The sequence below is a fragment of the Bufo bufo genome, chromosome 1, assembly GCF_905171765.1.
Source record: "Bufo bufo chromosome 1, aBufBuf1.1, whole genome shotgun sequence".
NCBI lineage: Eukaryota > Metazoa > Chordata > Amphibia > Anura > Bufonidae > Bufo > Bufo bufo.
Window position 1 is genome coordinate 602,262,038 of NC_053389.1, and position 18,355 is coordinate 602,280,392.

An 18,355-nucleotide genomic window follows, 5' to 3' on the forward strand; every position below is an offset into this window, starting at 1 on the left:
GACCCATTACTCTCAAATACTGGTCACAAATCTGTCTAAATCTGTGTTAGTGAGCACTTCTCCTTTGCCAAGATAGTCCATCCCACTTCATAGGTGTGGCATATCAAGGTGCTGATTAGACAGCATGAATATTGCACAGGTGTGCCTTAGACTGCCCACAATAAATGACCACTCTGAAATGGGCACATCTCCGTTGCATAGAGTTGATCAGGTTGTCGATTGTGGCCTGTGGAATGTTGGTCCACTCCTCTTCAATAGCTGTGCAAAGTTGTAGAATATTGGCAGGAACTGGAACACGCTGTCGTATACGCCGATCCAGAGCATCCCAAACATGCTCAATGGGTGACATGTCCGGTGAGTATGCTGGCCATGCAAGAACTGGGATGTTTTCAGCTTCCAGGAATTGTGTACAGATCCTTGCAATATGGGGCCGTGCATTATCAGGTGATGGTCGTGGATGAATGGCAGAACAATGGGCCTCAGGATCTCGTCACGGTATCTTTGTGCATTCAAAAGGCCATCAATAAAATGCACCTGTGTTCATTTTCCATAACATATGCCTGCCCATACCATAACTTTACCGCCACCATGGGCCACTCGATCCACAACGTTGACGTCAGCAAACTGCTCACCCACGCGACGCCACACACACACACTGTCTGCCATCTGCCCTGACCAGTGAAAACCGGGACTCATCCATGAACAGAACTCCCCTCCAACGTGCCAGACGCCATTGAATGTGAGCATTTGCCCACTCAAGTCGGTTACGACGACGAACTGCAGTCAGGTCCAGACCCCGATGAGGACGACGAGCATGCAGATGAGCTTCCCTGAGACGGTTTCTAACAGTTTGTGAAGAAATTCTTTGGTTATGCAAACAGATTGTTGCTGCAGCTGTCCGGGTGGCTGGTCTCAGACGATCATGGAGGTGAACATGCTGGATGTGGAGGTCCTGGGCTGGTGGGGTTACACGTGGTCTGCGGTTGTGAGGCCGGTTGGATGTACTGCCAAATTCTCTGAAACTCCTTTGGAGACGGCTTATGGTAGAGAAATGAACATTCATTGCATGTGCAACAGCTTTGGTAGACATTCCTGCAGTCAGCATGCCAATTGGACGCTCCCTCAAACGTTGCGACATCTGTGGCATTGTGCTGTGTGATCAAACTGCATATTTCAGAGTGGCTTTTATTGTGGGCAGTCTAAGGCACACCTGTGCAATATTCATGATGTCTAATCAGCACCTTGATATGCCACACCTGTGAGGTGGGATGGATTATCTCGGCAAAGGAGAGTGCTCACTAACACAGATTTAGACAGATTTGTGAACAGTATTTGAGAGTAATGGGTCTTTTGTGTATGTAGAAAATGTTTCAGATCTTTGAGTTCAGCTCATGCAAAATGGGAGCAAAACCGAAAGTGTTGCGTTTATATTTTTGTTCAGTGTAGATCTCTGTTGGGCACCAAGGTATTCTGCTGCAGGCTTGTACACGGGTATTAAAAAACTGCGTCCTGATATGTTTTTGGTTCATTTTGTCTGTCGCTACTCTTTTAGTGCAGTGCTGACTGACATAGCATATATGGACCATCAGAATTGGGTGATGTCGGTCTTGCACAGTCCCTGACAGGTAATTTACATTAGCTAGGTTAGGGAGGAGGGGGAGTTAGCAGAATGTCATGTATGAAAAAGCCAGGTGTAATACGTAGCTAAAGGTCTTGTCTGGAGATAATGTGTGGTGTAAATCAAAAAGCCTACTCTCCAATCCCTTGCCAGTCCTGTTCAGAGGCTGCCCGGTCCCTCGCTGTTTTCTACCTCGTGCTGCAGCGATGACATCCTGACACACATTGACACATGACCGCTGCAGTCAGTTGCTGGCTGTAGCGAGTCACCTGCAGCCTTGAGACCGGGAGAAGTGGGGGATCAAAGAGGCGTGTATTTATACCATGCAGTTTCAGGTCTTTAACGGCTCTATTGGCAGGCACTAAGGCATCTTTGAAGGCAGCATCTGCCATGTGCTTGATGTACCTGCCCTCTACGAAAAGTAAATCCCATAATGGTAAAGTTTGGCTATTGACTGATATATATATATATATATATATATATAGAAAGAGTTTTCCTACACCAGTATGTCGGAATGCTCAGTGTCCTTCTGCTTTATAATATGCTGCCTACAGATAAGACACCATGTTCAGTGTGATAGGTTTCCTTTAATGAGTTTATCTGGGAATTTCATATTGATGGCTTTTCCTCTGGATAGGTCAGCGATATCTGATCGGTGGTCCAACTCCCAGCACCCTGTCGATCAGCTGTTCAAAGACGCTCTGTGAGCAATGTGGCCTCTTCCTAGGCCAGTGACATGATGTTTATACCATTCAAGTGAATGGGGCTGAACTGCAATACCAATCACAGCTGCTATCCAATGGATGGGTAAACTGTAAGGCTTCTGCAGCGCTCACCAGAGCTCCAGTGAGCACGGCGGCCTCTTCAAACAACCGACTCTGCACCCTCGCCGATCTCATATTGATGAACTATCCAGAAGATAGGCCATCAATAGTCTATCAAATTTCTGGATAACCCCTTTAAATATCAGTCTAAGTCGTTTGTTTGTGTGTGTGTATATATAATATATATAAATTAGGGATCGACCGATCCCTAATCCGATATTATCGGATGATATTCAGGATTTTGAACGTTATCGGCATTAGGGTTGTTGCGGGTATCGAAATTTCGATACCCAATCGATACTTCTGTCCCGGTATCGATACGATACCGGGATTTCCATTTTTTCGATACTGGGCTGCGCTTCTGCGCAGTCTAGTATCTCTGAACATGAGAGCGCTGCTCTCAGCGCGCTCATGTTCTCTCAGCAGCACGGGGAGAAGGAAGCAGTCTCTCCCTCCCCCTGTGCTGCTGCCGCCGCTGCCACCAATGAGAAGAGAGGGGTGGAGGAGGGGCGGGCGCACTGCGCCATCAATGATAGTACTTTTCATACACAGAGCCGCGCCCAGCGATGTCCCAGCACTCACCATTAGTCCTGGGCGCCGCTCCGTTTGCCCGCTGTGCCCCATTACTGTCTCCTCTCCTGCTCCACATGCTGATTACTATCGGAGGGATGGGGAGGAGACATCAGCTTCTCTAGTGGGCGTTCCTTCCTGCGCTGCGATTGGACAGCGCTACAGCCAGGGAGAAGGAACGCCCACTAGTGAAGCTGATGTCTCCTCCCCATCCCTCCGATAGTAATCAGCATGTGGAGCAGGAGAGGAGACAGTAATGGGGCACAGCGGGCGAACGGAGCGGCGCCCAGGAATAATAGTAAGTGCTGGGACATCGCTGGGCGCCGCTCTGTGTAGCCTAATACTGAAAGTCTGGACCCAGGAAAAGTAGACTTTAACCCATAATACAGGAGGCGGGTGCCGGTAGCAGAATTGCATTGCCGGCATCCTGCCCCTGACACCCGCCTCCTGTATTAAGGGGTAATTATCATTGGTGGTGCAGTGTGCCCCTTCCCCCCCCCCCCCCCTCAACCCCGCATCCCATTAAAATCATTGGTGCCGGCCCCTCTCTACCACCCCAGTATTAAAATCATTGGTGGCAGTGGCCACAAGGTCCTCTCCCCTCCCCTTCATTGGTGGTGCAGTGGCAGCTTCTGATCGGAGCCCCAGCTGTGTAAGCCTGGGGCTCCGATCAGTTGCCATGGCAGCCAGGACGCTACTGAAGCCCTGGCTGCCATGGTAACATCCGTGATGCTGTGTGCACAGAGCACAGAGCAGCAGGGACAGTGAAGTCCTAATTACCCTGATAGAGCTCTATCAGGGTGAATAGGACAAGGGATGAAAAGATCCCAGGTTCTGGCCCCTAGGGGGGGGAATCGTTATTAAATAAAAAGTGTAAAAAAAAAAGGAAAAAAATACCCCACCAACATATGAAGTATGAATCACCCCCTTTTCCCAATTTCACATATAAAATGTATAAATAATAAACATATTACATATTGCCACGTCAGAAAAGTCCAAACTATTAAAATATAAAAAAAATCTATGCGGTGAACGCCAGAACAGAAAAAATAAAAAAATACTGCGCGATTCGCCATTTTTTAAAATGCAGAATGCATGTGGCTTTTTTTTTTTTCACGTGGTATCGAATGGTATCGAGTATCGCAATACTTTTTCATGGTATCGAAACCGAATAAAAAAATTGGTATCGCAACAACTCTAATCGGCATCTATTTTGCCGATATACCGGGAACAAGGATCGCGCTGCTCTCAGCGCTCTGTGTTCCCTCAGCAGCACAGGGGAGAAGGTAGCAGTGTCTCCCTCCCCCTGTGATGCTGCAGCCAGTGAGAGGAAGGGGAGGGGCTGTGGCCGCTGCGCCACCAATGAAGAGAAATCTCTCATTAATTCATATACAGGAGGCGGGAGCTGGCTGCAGAATCACATAGCAGGCTCCCTTCCTCTATGAACGGTAGCTGCGATCTGCGTTAGTTAACCCCTCAGGTGCCGCGGATCGCAGCTACCGCTCATAGAGGTCGGGAGCCGGCTATGTGATTCTGCAGCCAGCTCCCGCCTCCTGTATATGAATTAATGAGAGATTTCTCTTCATTAGTGGCGCAGTGCACCCCCCCAAGCCCCCAAGTATTAATCATTGGTGGCGCAGTGCGCCCCCACCCAGTATTAATCATTGGTGGCAGTGGCCACAGGATCCCCTCTCCCCTGCTCCTCCGATCGGAGCCCAGCAGTGAGAAAGAAAGATTAAAAAAATAATAATAATTAAATACACGTTAACAATAAACATATTAATTTTCAGCAGATTTGTGTAGGAATTTAATTTTATTTAAAAAAAATAAGAAAATTACCAGAATATCGGTATAAATTATCGGCCTGAAAGTTCACAAATTATCAGTATCGGCCCTAAAAAAAAATCAATATCGGTCGAATATATATATATATATTATACATTATACACCTCTCTAGGAGCATTTTCTTTTGAAGTTCAAAATGTTAATTTTGCTATAATCACCCGTTGTCCATCTTGTTAATTTGATAGGTTTACTATAAAGATAGTTGTGGTGTTATATACATTCTATGGCCCTGATTTATCATGCTTTTACTTCAGAATTCAGTTTTTTGGGGGGTTTTTTAAGTTGCTATTTCTCTCCAGTAGAAGGGTGGAGGAGGAAAACTGGAGTAGCTTTTCCAGACAAAAGTGTTCGGGTATATGCACACGGAATTGCTTGCGGCCAATCCACACCTTAGGTCATGTACACAATGCAGATTTTTTTCCGTGTGGATTTGGACCTACGGTGTGGACTCTTAAAATCCGCAGCATGTCAATTTATTTTATTTTACCTGACCGGATTTTCTCTGTTCACTTCAATGGGGAAAGTGAAATCTACATCAAATCCACATGTAAATCCGCACCAATTGATGCAGATTGACAGCACGGATTTCCCTGTGAACACAATGGGGATTTCAGATTTAGGTTTAATGGGGTTGTCTCATTTCTGCAAATTGCATTTATCATGTAGAGGAAGTTAATACAAGCCATTTCCTAATGTATTGTCATCCATATTGATTCCTTTGCTGGCTGGATTCATTTTTCCATCACATTATACACTGCTGGTTTCCATGGTTACAACCACCCTGCAATCTATCAGTGGTGGTCATGCTTGTATGCTGAAGTGAGACAACCCTTTTATGGATGAGACATTTTGATAAATGTGGCATAATGTACACCAACACAGACTTCAAATATTCCCCTCATGATAAATTATTTTTTATAATTATATTTTATAGCATAATCTTTTGGACCCATGGCGCAGTTTAGACCCTTTTGAGTCTTCTGAAGAAAAGCCCTTTAAAAAAGGTAACGACCCGATCTTTCTGCTTATTTTTATTGTGCTTGGAGACTTGTATGTCAACTGTTTTCTTTCCTGTTTATGTAAGGCAAGCATTATACAGTTCCTCGAGGGGTGATAGACGACTTATCAAATAACAAGAGGAAAAGGAGATTAACCTGCAAACTGCAAGACTTCATGAAATGGTTTAGCTGTTCGTGTAAGTATAATTATACACACTGGGTAGAATAGCAAAATTACAGTCTTTGCAGACAGTATAGGTGAAACTAGAATGAAGGTAGGCTTTACTGCTTGGCAGCCAAGTGCTGTCTGCCCCACGGGTATTGAATGGAGGACGCTATATATGTGACCTCTGTATGCCTGTGCTGTAAGGAGAAATGAGGGGCTCGGCACCTTCATAACAGTGATTGAACCAGCCTCCGTAATATAATTCCTCTGTAAAATGTGGAATTCACCACACTCATTATAGCAACATTTTTATCAAACTGATAAGAATATGCTTAAACTCGCGCACCACGAGATTACGGCGATCTGACTTCGTGAGCAAGGAGGAGATTCCTGGATGCAGGCGGTGCTGGGCTCCAGAACGGTTAGTGCAGCCCCTTGGGCTCCTTACCAGGCTGATTTACATATATAAAATAATTCTTGACATTCAATAAAACCACTCGGACAATATGGGACAGGTATATTGCGGACATGCTAGCGGCGATCTAGCCGTGTATGTCCGCATCTCTATAGGGTAAAAAGAGGTAACAGAATCCCTTTAAATAAGTGTTTATGAGGTTAAGAGATCAGAGCTACGCATGAGCTGTCAGATGAGGGGGTTCAAAGAAATCGCAAAGTGACAGCTTGCAAGCAGACTGTGTTTTAACGCTTGTATCTCAGAAGCAGCTGACCATTTTTAATAAAGACCAATTGGAAAAATTTATTTTAAATTAGGTAAAATGCAGAAATTGCCCCGAAGATGTATATGGCCTTTAAAGTATAGAAAAAAAAAGCCTTTAGTGAATGTATAAGATAAAATATCACTCAGCAAAAGAGGTTATTGTTTTCCAGAAGTACTGCCACATTTGTCCCTGGGTTGTAAGACACAGCACCTATATTTTTCTAATCTCATACGACCCCATTAGTGGCACCTTAGTTTCTAGTGTGTTAGAGAAGCATTCAATGTATGCAAAACTCTGCATCCATCTTGTTTGTGGGTAGTTATTAAAGGAAGGATAGTGACAGATCTTCTTGCAAGTGCCTTTTCTTTTACGCCCTCCTTACCACTTTTCCAAAAGGTGACAAATTTATCTTCATTTACACCAGTTTTCTGAGCTCAGAGCTGCCGTAGATTTCTGTTCAGACGCACTGACTGCTCATCATAAATTGGGCGCATCTTCCAGCAGCGCAGGGGATATCAAGATTGGCATAGAAAGTGCCGGTCTTGATAAATCTTCCCATAGTGTGGGAAAAGCTTTATATTCTGACTAAGGGTTTGTTCACATGTGCAGGATTTGAGTTTTTACGGCATGGATTTCATGCTTGAATCTTGATCAAATCCCATACATTCCATATTTTATATCCCATTCACATGCTCTTGGAAAAAGTGCAGATGTATTTCAGCACCTCAGATAAAAAAGAAGAACCAGCATGGTTATTATTCAAGTGTATTCTGCACACAAATGCCACAGATTAGCCCGATTAAATATCAATGGGGCCAACAATCATGCAGAACATCCACGCCTGCCTTGGATCTCTTGTAAATCACACGTCAGATTTAATGCCAATGTTTATACGTGCCCATACTATTATGCTTTCATGTGTAGATATGGGTCACACTGCTGACTGATTATTTTTTTCTGTTTTTCTAGCCTGGGATGGTGCGGAAGCGGTAAAATCTAGAAGGAAAGGTCCAACATTTGGTGGTATGTTTATTTTATTGGCCTTAGCAGCAAATCACAGTGCAGCTTTTATTTTTAAGACAAAATAAAATCTCAGCTCTGAGTGATTGCTGTGATCAGTTTTGATAAATGAAGCCCAGTGTGTCTGTGGTCTAGGGCAAATGTTTAAAGAGGACCTTTCACTAGAATAAAAAAAAGTAAAAATCTAAGCATACAGACATGGAGAGCGGCGCCCAGGGATCTCCCTGCACTTACTGTTATACCTGGGCGCCGCTCAGTTCTCCCGGTATAGGCTCCGGTATCTTCATATGTTCAGTTCAACTGGGTGGAGCCTGCCGGTGTCTCCTTCTCCCAGGCTGTAGCGCTGGCCAATCGCAGCGCTCAGCTCATAGCCTGAGAGTTTTTTTTTCTCTCAGGCTATGAGCTGAGCGCTGCGATTGGCCAGCGCTACAGCCTGGGAGAAGGAGACGCCGGCAGGCTCCACCCAGTTGAACTGAACATATGAAGCTACCGGAGCCTATACCGGGAGAACGGAGCGGCGCCCAGGTATAACAGTAAGTGCAGGGAGATCCCTGGGCGCCGCTCTCCATGTCTGTATGCTTAGTTTACATTTTTTATTCTAGTGAAAGGTCCTCTTTAAAGGGACGGTCTTGTTTACAAAGCCAAACAGGTGCAGCTTCTGAATCCCTGGACAACAGATGTTGGCTATACGTTTTCCCTGCATCAGTCTACCATTCAAAAGAATTGCTGACCTTGCATGATCTGAATGGGTCAGATCAACCAGAGCAAGTGCTACTCATTTAGCACCTCTCTACTCTGGTCCATAGAGGGAAGCTTTACTTTCCTAAAACTTATTTTCTGTGTTTCTTTCTGTGATATAAGCCAATGGAGCTGTACTAAAGGGAATCTGTCAGTCAGAGAAAGACACTTCTATAGTGCTGATAAAGAGAATTTTGGAGTCTCAGGCAAGGAATAATGTTGATGTCCCTAGAGCTATTAAAGCGAACCTTTCACCTGGATTTCACTTAATAAACTATTACCAGTACCTTATAGATTATCCTCATTCTGTTTCAATGCATTCTTGTGCCGCTTTCCTGGGATGTATATTCATAAAAAAAATGACTTATAAAGTCCTCGTCTCCAGCTCCTGAAGTCACGGTAGAAGTCAAGGGGGTAACCCTTCCCTCACTCCAGGCTGTAACTCCCCTGCCCTAACCCCTCCTCTAAGCAGTGTAACTGACACCCGGCTCAGCCGCCGGGACCGCGCTTGTACAGGCGGCGCATGCGCCGTCGGACTCTAGCGCGATCCTGTAACTGAATCGTGCGTGAGGAAGAGAAGACAGGCAGGCATCGGGGACGGCACATGCGCGATTCAGTTACAGGATCGCGCTTGAGTCCGACGGCTCATGCACCGCCTGTACAAGCGCGGTCCCGGCGACTGAGCCGGGTGTCAGTTACACTGCTTAGAGGAGGGGTTAGGGCAGGGGAGTTACAGCCTGGAGTGAGGGAAGGGTTACCCCCTTGACTTCTACCGTGACTTCAGGAGCTGGAGACGAGGACTTTATAAGTCATTTTTTTCATGAATATACATCCCAGGAAAGCGGCACAAGAATGCATTGAAACAGAATGAGGATAATCTATAAGGTACTGGTAATAGTTTATTAAGTGAAATCCAGGTGAAAGGTTCGCTTTAAGTGGTGTCCTCAGATTGGACACCACTTTCCTTTAACTTATTTGCTGCCAGGATGGTTTTTAAACTTTTGACATAAAATCTGAATTCTTCAATAAAAACAGATTATTCCTGGCAGATTGTGAAAATCTGCCCAGCACACACTCATGGGCTTCTTCATGCAATTGTTAAGATTTGTAAAAACAAAAAAAAAATCTGACCAAAAGTCTCATCCAAACAGAGCCCGAGACATGCTCCTCCTAAAAATGAACATACAAAATGTGCAGAGGTAACACATGCTGCTTATGCCTGTGTGGGAATCTTCACAAAGTCAAGGGACGAGAACAAAAATCTCTGAACCAGATAACGCAAACACTTGCAGATTCCACCAGCCACCCCTCCCTCACACAGAATGAAGAAGTAAAACTTCTGTTCCCCAACGAATGATTGCTACTATTCCAACCAGATGGTGGATCCTGGTAACATCTTAAAGCTTTCATTCTGGGCATTAATATGATGCCCGGATTTAAGCTTGAGATAGGCATTTAAAGGGGTTGTCCAAGTTATTTTTATTGGCCTATCCTCAGGATAGGTCATCAATATCAGATCGGTGGGGGGTTCCGACTCCTGCCACCCCCGCCGATCAGCTGGTTGAAAAGAAGTTTGAGCGCCATGCTAGCACAGCCTTCCCTTCGTTGTTTTACCTGCTCACCGTCTCATTCACTTCTATGGGACAGCTCTGTATTATTCACTTGAATAGGAAGGAGCCGCCCCATGGAAGTGAAAGGGACTGCTTCTTGTAATTACACCTGCTCTCTGCTGCGATGTCGACTGTAAGCAGGTAAACAATGAAGGGAAGGCTGCGCTGGCACTGCCCATGGCCTTGTCTTCAACCAGGCCGGCCGATCTGATATTGATGACCTATCCTGAGGATAAGTGATCAATAAAAATAACTTTGATAACCCCTTTAAGATTATGATGTATTACATAAATCACTGGCAATGAAATGGTTCACTTTTAATCCAAGCCTATTGTGTATTTTGCAGATATGGAAGTGTTGTATTGGAAGCATGCTAAGGAACGTCTTGCTGCACAGAGGCAACTCCAGAAAAGAATGGTAATCACATTGTTCTAAATATTGGTATAAAAGTCCTAGTGCGACAGAGATAGATAGATATACACACACGCATATATATATATATATATATATATATATACACATATACACCAGATTGATGTATAGTTTTGATGGAAAAGATTCAGTAAAATTGTAATTTATACATCTATATCTCTGCTCTTTCTAACCTCTACTATTGTGTCCTCCCTGAGGTCAGCATAGTATAGTGACAGACCTTACAGCCATGTTAGAAGTGCATAATATGGTTATATGGAAGCAAACATATATCTTTTTTTTCATCACAATGAGTTTATCTTACAGGCTTTGCATTGAAAACATTGTACCTGGTTTTATAAGTAACACTAAGACCTCATGCACACGACCGTATGTGTTTTCGTTCCGCAAAAAATACGGATGACGTCCGTGTGCATTCCATATTTTGCGGAACGGAACAGCTGGCCCCTAATAGAACAGTACTATCCTTGTCCGTAATGCGGAACGGACATATGGAAGCTGAATGCACACGGAGTAACTTCCGTTTTTGTGTTTTTTGCGGACCCATTGAAATGAATGGTTCCGTATACGGTCCGCAAAAAAAACAACGGAACGGACATGGAAAAAATACGTTAGTGTGCATGAGGCCTAACGGTAAGGATTATGCTCAAGGCTGAAAATAATGAATGCCTGAAAAAACAAAAATGACAACCTACTACTAGTGCTATACCTAATACACCCAGGTAGACGTTCTTATCCGTAACCTCTTCAAATTTTTCTTAGGGGCCACAATTTGCAAAAGTGGCAGAATTACTTGCTGAAGATGACCCGGTAAATCATGTGGAAGAAGGGCGCGATGCAGACTATTTGGATCATGATGATGGTGCAGGTCTGTGTACAAAATTGTATATATAGATGTATATAAAATATTACTATTGAGTTACTAAATGGGATACAAATATCCAGTAACTCTACAGAATATTTACTGTTTGCAGTTAGAAAACCTGTTGCCACAAAATTCAGTGTATGGTAATCTGCCGGCAGCATGTTGTAGAGCATCTGCTTTTTCTATATTTAAAGGGAACCGATCACCTCTACTATTCTGTCCTCACTGAGGTCCACATAGTATTGTGACAGAGCCACTGCAGACTTGTTAGAGGTCCAATATGATTATATGAATGCAAACAAAGCCACAGTTCTGTTATGGGGGATGCCATGACTAAGGATAGCTTGCGTCTGTCCAAAATGCGTGGGGCATGATTTACTACTTGAATGTTATGCTTTTAATGTGATCTAATAAGGCAGAAGATTTTATGGACGTGGATTTCCCCTATTTGCTATGCGCCTCCTGTGAATCATCCGAAACGTGTGGTCGGATACATTGACTCTGTGAGCTTGACTGGCTTCCTTTTCTTATTTAGGGAGAGTTCACAACAACGTTATTTTACCGTTCTTCTGATCCTTTTTTATAGGATCCTGATTTTATTTTTTTCATCTGACATCAGAACGGTAAAATAACTGTAACATTTCTCCAAGATCTTTCCTGTTATGCATAGGAAGGAAACCTGTCCGTCTTGGGCAGGAGAGGTTTCATTGGCCTCATTTCCCTTGTAACACTAGTGCACTCTGCAAGGTTTGATCTGTCAGTATTGTAAAAGTACTGAATGCTAGCCCTAGAAACTTTTGGTGGCAAAAAAAACACCTCCTGGCAGAGTTCAATGGCATAGAACTCTGGTACTGTGTAAAGCTGCAGTCTCCCAGCCATGGTAAAGTCTATAACAAAGCCACAGGTCTGTTGTGGGGGAATTTTATTGAAAATTCTGATTTAATACTACAATCTGCAACATACATTGTGAATAAGTTTGTAAGTTTTGGTTTACTTTGTATCCGTAAAAAAAAAAAATAATTCTCCATTTCTTGTCCAAAGCTTCAGATTTGCGTAGTATGAGACACCCACCAGTGTGAGCTAAAAGTCTCCCTAATACGAGGGCTCACAGTAATGACTTTTAGGGCTCATGCACACGAATGTATTTTCTTTCTGTGTCCGTTCCGTTATTTTTTAGGACCGTATACGGAACCATTTATTTCACTGAATCCCCCAAAAAAACGAAGGGCTCTCTGTGTGCATTCCGTTTCCATATTTCCGTTCCGCAAAAAAATAGAACCTGTCCTATTAGGGGCCAGCATGAGGCCTTAGTGCTGTTGCACACGAGCTAGTCCATTGCATGAATCACACTCTGTGTGTGTGAGCGTGATCCTTCATTCTGGACTTGTAGGAGCGTATGGCATCATCATGATTTATAATGCTATGTGCTTCTGCATGACCTTACTTTTACAGGATCATACTGACATAAAGCTGTCAGTATGATCTTGTAGAATTAAGGTCAGGCAGAGGCACACAGCATTATAAATCTGTATAATGCCATGTGCTCCTGCAAGTCCAGAACGGAGGATCATGCTCACACACAGAGTGTTATTCATGCAATGGACTCGCTCGTGTGCAACAGCCCTTAGGGATTGGAGGACTGACTGACGTTCCATCCATCATTTGAATACAATTTTCAGTTAATGGCTGGAGATCTCGTCTGCTTGGAGATACACACCCTATGTTACCTGACAGACCAGTTCTGGTTGTGCTACATAAATCTAAAGTTTAATAGTTGATTCCTCTTACACATTGTAAAATATCTTACAATATGACAATTAGTTTCTAATAATAAAACAAATATGAAATGCATATGATATGAAAAGCATGCTTGTCAGATTCTATAAGAACAGAAATAACGTTCTCTTTGTATCACACATTTTTCTTTTTGGACAGATCTCTCAGACCATGAAGACTTAGGTCTGAACATTCCAGCTAGTCTACACGATGAGCCAGCTTGTACGGGTGTTGGTAATGCATATTCACATTCTTCATGCTCGTCACTGTCGTCAGTATTATGTTTTCTATGGCTGAAGTAGAACATTTGATACATTTAGCAATGATAAAGGCAATGTACTCTCAACTAAGGCTACTTTCACACTTGCGTTGTTCTTTTCCGGCATAGAGTTCCGTCACAGGGGCTCTATACCGGAAAAGAACTGATCAGGTATGTCCCCATGCATTCTGAATGGAGAGTAATCCGTTCAGTTTGCATCAGGATGTCTTCAGTTCAGTCGTTTTGACTGATCAGGCAAAAGAGAAAACCGTAGCATGCTACGGTTTTATCTCCGGCTAAAAAAACTGAAGACTTGCCTGAATGCCGGATCAGGCATTTTTTCCCATAGGAATGTATTAGTGCCGGATCCGGCATTCAGAATACCGGAATGCCGGATCCGTCCTTCCGGTATGCGCATGCGCAGACTGAAAAAAAGGTGAAAAAATAAATGCCGGATCCGTTTTTGCCGGATGACACCGGAAAATCGGATCCGGCATTTCAATGCATTTTTTCGACTGATCAGGCATTTTTAAGACTGATCAGGATCCTGATCAGTCTTACTAATGCCATCAGTTAGCATACATTTTGCCTGATCCGGCAGGCAGTTCCGGCGACGGAACTGCTTGCCGGATCTCTCTGCCGCAAGTGTGAAAGTAGCCTAAAACTGACCTCAAAAATTCCCCTCGTGATACCTCTTCACCTCAAATTAGGCATACAGGTGTATAATAAGGCCTCCCAGATTTTCTTGGGTGCTTTGCCAAGGGGATCCAGCATCCAATGTCACAACAGAAGCATATTCACTTTACTAGAAGCTCCATTCAAAATCCTTAATGGTGGCAGAGTTTTGTGAGATGATAGATTTTTAATGAAGTTTCTAATAAAGTGGATATGCTTTAATGGTGACGGCTGCTGGATCCTCTTTAATTACTTCTACACTCCCATCGATCCAATTGTTTGGCAGCCAGGTGAGCTGTATTTCTCTTGTGCCTATTGTACAGTATACACACACAAACATATAGGATGCTTAAATAAGGCTTGGAAGACAACACACACTTTTCTTTCTTTTTTATAATTTAGCTCTTTTTGGCTCCTGCCTCTAGTACAGAGTCCAGACAAATTGTTGTAAAACCATTGGGGATTTTTAGCTACTTTCACTTTTCAGTAGTTTTTTTCCATTTCTTTTGTGGATTTTAATTTTGCTTCTCCTGGATGATAGACAATAAGGCTGTAACTGACTGCGCCTTGTCATTTGCAGATCCAATGGATCTCCACGACCAAATGACATATGAAGAGCTTGTGAGAAGAAATGTGGTAAGTACAATATTTCAGGTCTTAACCGCTTTAAAGGGATCAATAGATTACTATAATAAACCTCTGAAGTCCAGGTTTTCTTTTAGGATAACGTGTTGGGTCAAATAGTCTATTTTATTGGCTGTCAACACGAGCGTATTCTATGTCCATATCAACGCCCGACCGTGGTTTTAACTGATCCAGACACACAGCATTAGAGGGATGTAGGACATGTATACCATCTGGAATATGTGTGAATAGCCTCTGATGTGCATGGCTGCTTATAGTGCAGGAATCCTTTCTCAATACTTGCTTGCATAGGCTCTTGTGTAATGGAGATTTAATTCATAAAGGGCTATTTCTTTTATGGTGATCTTATTAAAGTACGTTACTGATAGTGATTCTATCTTATTCTATGATTTTAGGAGTTATTTATTGCAAATTCTCAGAAGTATGCCCAAGAAACTGTACTTTCCTTGCGTGTGCGAGAGTGGGAGGATAAAATGGAACCACAACTTCAAGAACAGGTATGAACTGTCTTTACAGCAAACGCCAACCATCTGCAGTAGGGTTTTAGGTTTTTGTTCCTAAAAACGAAACATTTGAAGTGGAGCATTCTTTCCATATACACTATATAAAAGTCATAGATGATGGGGTCCATTGTATTCAATGAACTGAAAATGAGCTTTCTCCTGTAAACTTCCCTTAGTGATGAAACTTGATCACAAGGGTCCCTTTCAGTGGTACCCCAAGACAACTCCTTTTAAAAATTCTTTAAAGGGAGTCTGTCACCTCCATATGGCCATATACAGTGCTTACATGGCTCTGTAGCACACCTATACAGGATTGTAACGGTACCTTTGTTCTTTTCTTTAGACTTGCACCAGCAGGAAAAACAAAGTTTAATTAATATGCAAATGAGCATTCGCAAGTGCCCAGGGGTGGCGTTCAGTGTGTAGGTGCCCAGGCTGCTGTGCCTTCTTTTCACTTTACTCCTCCCCAGCCTCTGCCTTTGCCCGCCCTCCAAGTATCTTGCCTCATCAATAGGTCCGGACTTGGAGGGTGGGCAAAGCAGAGGCTGGGGAGGAGTAAAGTGAAAAGAAGGCACAGCAGCCTGGGCACCTACACACTGAACGCCGCCACTGGGCACTTGCAAGTGCTCATTTGTATATGAATTAAACTTTGTTTTTCCTGCTGGTGCAAGTCTAAAGAAAAGAACAAAGGTACCGTTACAATCCTGTATAGGTGTGCTACAGAGCCATGTAAGCACTGTATATGGCCATATGGAGGTGACAGACTCCCTTTAAAAAAACTTAAGTTACACATTTCACTGCCCGGTGGCATAGTATCAGAATAAAGACCTTTTTGTGTATTTCCTTGCAGGAAGAAAGGGGCGCTTTCGATATTCATGATTACGGAGATCGTCTGGTGTCACAATTCAGTAAGGTGGGAGAGTGGAGATCTTTTGCAAGTCTAATGGCACACAGGGAACCCTATGAAATTTGCAGATACATGTTGGCATCTCTACAACTGGTGAGTATTCAACAATCTTTTCTGTCCATAATTCACAGATGTTGCAGAGCTGAGCATGCTATTTTGACACTGTCATTGATGTGCTGTGCAATGTCTTATAACTGGGTTACCATACAACGTCAAGCAGGCCTTCTATGTTATGCTGTACAAGCTACAAATGACAAATTCCAGCTGCTAGACCTAGGTGCAAGACACAATTGGACCTATGCTGGGTGCCACATCCTAGTAAGACGGATAAGTGTTATTATAAGTAAATCTGCTTGCTGGACTACTTATTTTGAGAGCTGGCAGTGCTCGTTGCCAGGTGGTCAATCAGCCTGCTAACCTGTTTTCAAATTTGCTATCAATCCATAGGACAGGTTTAGAAGGACCTTTTTCAACGCCCTAATATTTAGGCCAGACAAACACAAGCGAGCTTAATGCGAGCTGTGTGTGGCAGTGAGAGGTCCCGTTCTGAACTCTGCTCCTTTGACAGGATTGCACAGCGTTATAGTGATTTATAAGGCTGTGTGTCCCCGTGAGTCATGGAATCTATCAAATTACACTGACATAATGCTTTCAGTGGTGTAATTCAGTTCTCACAGGGACAACTACATTCTAAATCAGTATAAGGGTCCATTTAAACTACCATAAGTGTTTTGCAGTCTGAAAATTGCCATGAGTGATCTGCATTTTGCGGAATGCACGTGGTCAGCCCTATATAGACACGCTCTATATTTTTTGCGGGGCCACAGAACCGGATGCTTACAGGACATGGTGTGCTGTCCAAATCTTTTGCAGCCCCATTGAAATGAATGGGTCTGCACCCGTTCTGCTAAATTGCGGACCAAGCAATACGCATGTCTGTATAGACCCGAACGCTGTGCGATTGTGTCAGAGCAGCGGAGTTCAGAACGGGACCTCTCACTGACACACTCGAGTTTCCTGCATTGAACTCGCTCGTGTGTCTGGCCTTATGGTACAATGCACAGGCAGTTATCGTGTTTTTGTAACAAATTTGTGTATTAGCAAAATAGTTAATTTAACCCATTTTTAGTGCAGCACACAGATGGAATGCAGAAATTTAGAGAAAATATCAGGATAGTTATTATGAGTAGTTTTTATAAATTGTTACTGCATTATGATTTTACATCCCCTATGGTCTGATGGGAAAACTGCAGGGAATTGGAATTTCGATTGCAAGCTGCACAATTTAGTTACAAGCAATGCAGTACTGACTAACAATCACTGCTCTTTCTCTCTAGGCCAATGATTACACAGTAGAAGTGTCCCAGAAGCCAGGGCTCCATGAAGGACTAGATACAATGTCCCTACGGCTTCTCAGTCAACAGAAAGCACATGAGAGATTCAAGACATATACTGCCCCATCTGTTGCTGATCACTGACCATAAAGACGAGAAAGTTTATTACACATTATCTGACAGCTGAATCCACACTGCTGTTACTTTGTCATGGCCAGTCTAATTTATATCAGACTGCATTTGTAACAAAACGTGATGCCTAATGCAGCTAGAATCAGATGGCTGCTAGAAAAAGAAACATCGGAAAATATGCGGCCTAGTGGTGAACGGGACGCCACAGTATATTGGTATACTGAAGACAAGTGGCCTAATGGACTCCTCCCTTCCTTCTCTCCCATTAGTGCTGGCTGTTATGTTACTTGGTAAAGTGCTGTGTGCATTTAACCAAAGACATAAATGTTTTTATTACATTTATATTCTGTACATACATTTTTAACCCCATTTTTGTACAGTCTTTGCTAGTCAAGTCCCTTTTCAAATATATGTATGTATAAATTCCATTTATATAATATTGTTTTGGTCTTTTTTACATCCTGAAATAACTGCACACAGATAATTTTACAAATTGCCAATTTAAGGCATTAAAATATTCTAAACTGGGCCAGCTAGCAATAATAAAGTATGAATGGATTTTAAAGGCTATGGACAACTTAGGGTATTTTTTCTGATTGCATCTTACTCATTTTAGGCAAAAAAAATTTTTTTAAAGGGATTCTGTCACCAGGATTTACCCTACAGAGATATTCATATGTGCCCATCAGTCTCCTTGTTTTGTATTAAATGATCCCACT

The 18,355-nt window shown here is 43.1% G+C and overlaps 1 protein-coding gene across 1 annotated transcript in view; it reads left to right on the forward strand.

Moving 5' to 3' along the window:
- Positions 1 to 18,108, forward strand: part of NCAPH2 (non-SMC condensin II complex subunit H2) — a 39,261-nt gene extending 21,153 nt beyond the window's left edge. Inside the window, exons 12-21 of the mRNA XM_040415755.1 lie at positions 5,792 to 5,861; positions 5,942 to 6,052; positions 7,710 to 7,763; positions 10,455 to 10,525; positions 11,303 to 11,408; positions 13,341 to 13,415; positions 14,696 to 14,751; positions 15,156 to 15,257; positions 16,114 to 16,263; positions 17,508 to 18,108. Of these exons, the coding sequence (XP_040271689.1) occupies positions 5,792 to 5,861; positions 5,942 to 6,052; positions 7,710 to 7,763; positions 10,455 to 10,525; positions 11,303 to 11,408; positions 13,341 to 13,415; positions 14,696 to 14,751; positions 15,156 to 15,257; positions 16,114 to 16,263; positions 17,508 to 17,648 (936 nt within the window). The 3' untranslated portion in view covers positions 17,649 to 18,108. The remainder of the gene's footprint in view (positions 1 to 5,791; positions 5,862 to 5,941; positions 6,053 to 7,709; positions 7,764 to 10,454; positions 10,526 to 11,302; positions 11,409 to 13,340; positions 13,416 to 14,695; positions 14,752 to 15,155; positions 15,258 to 16,113; positions 16,264 to 17,507) is intronic.
- The last annotated feature ends 247 nt before the right edge of the window (positions 18,109 to 18,355 follow it).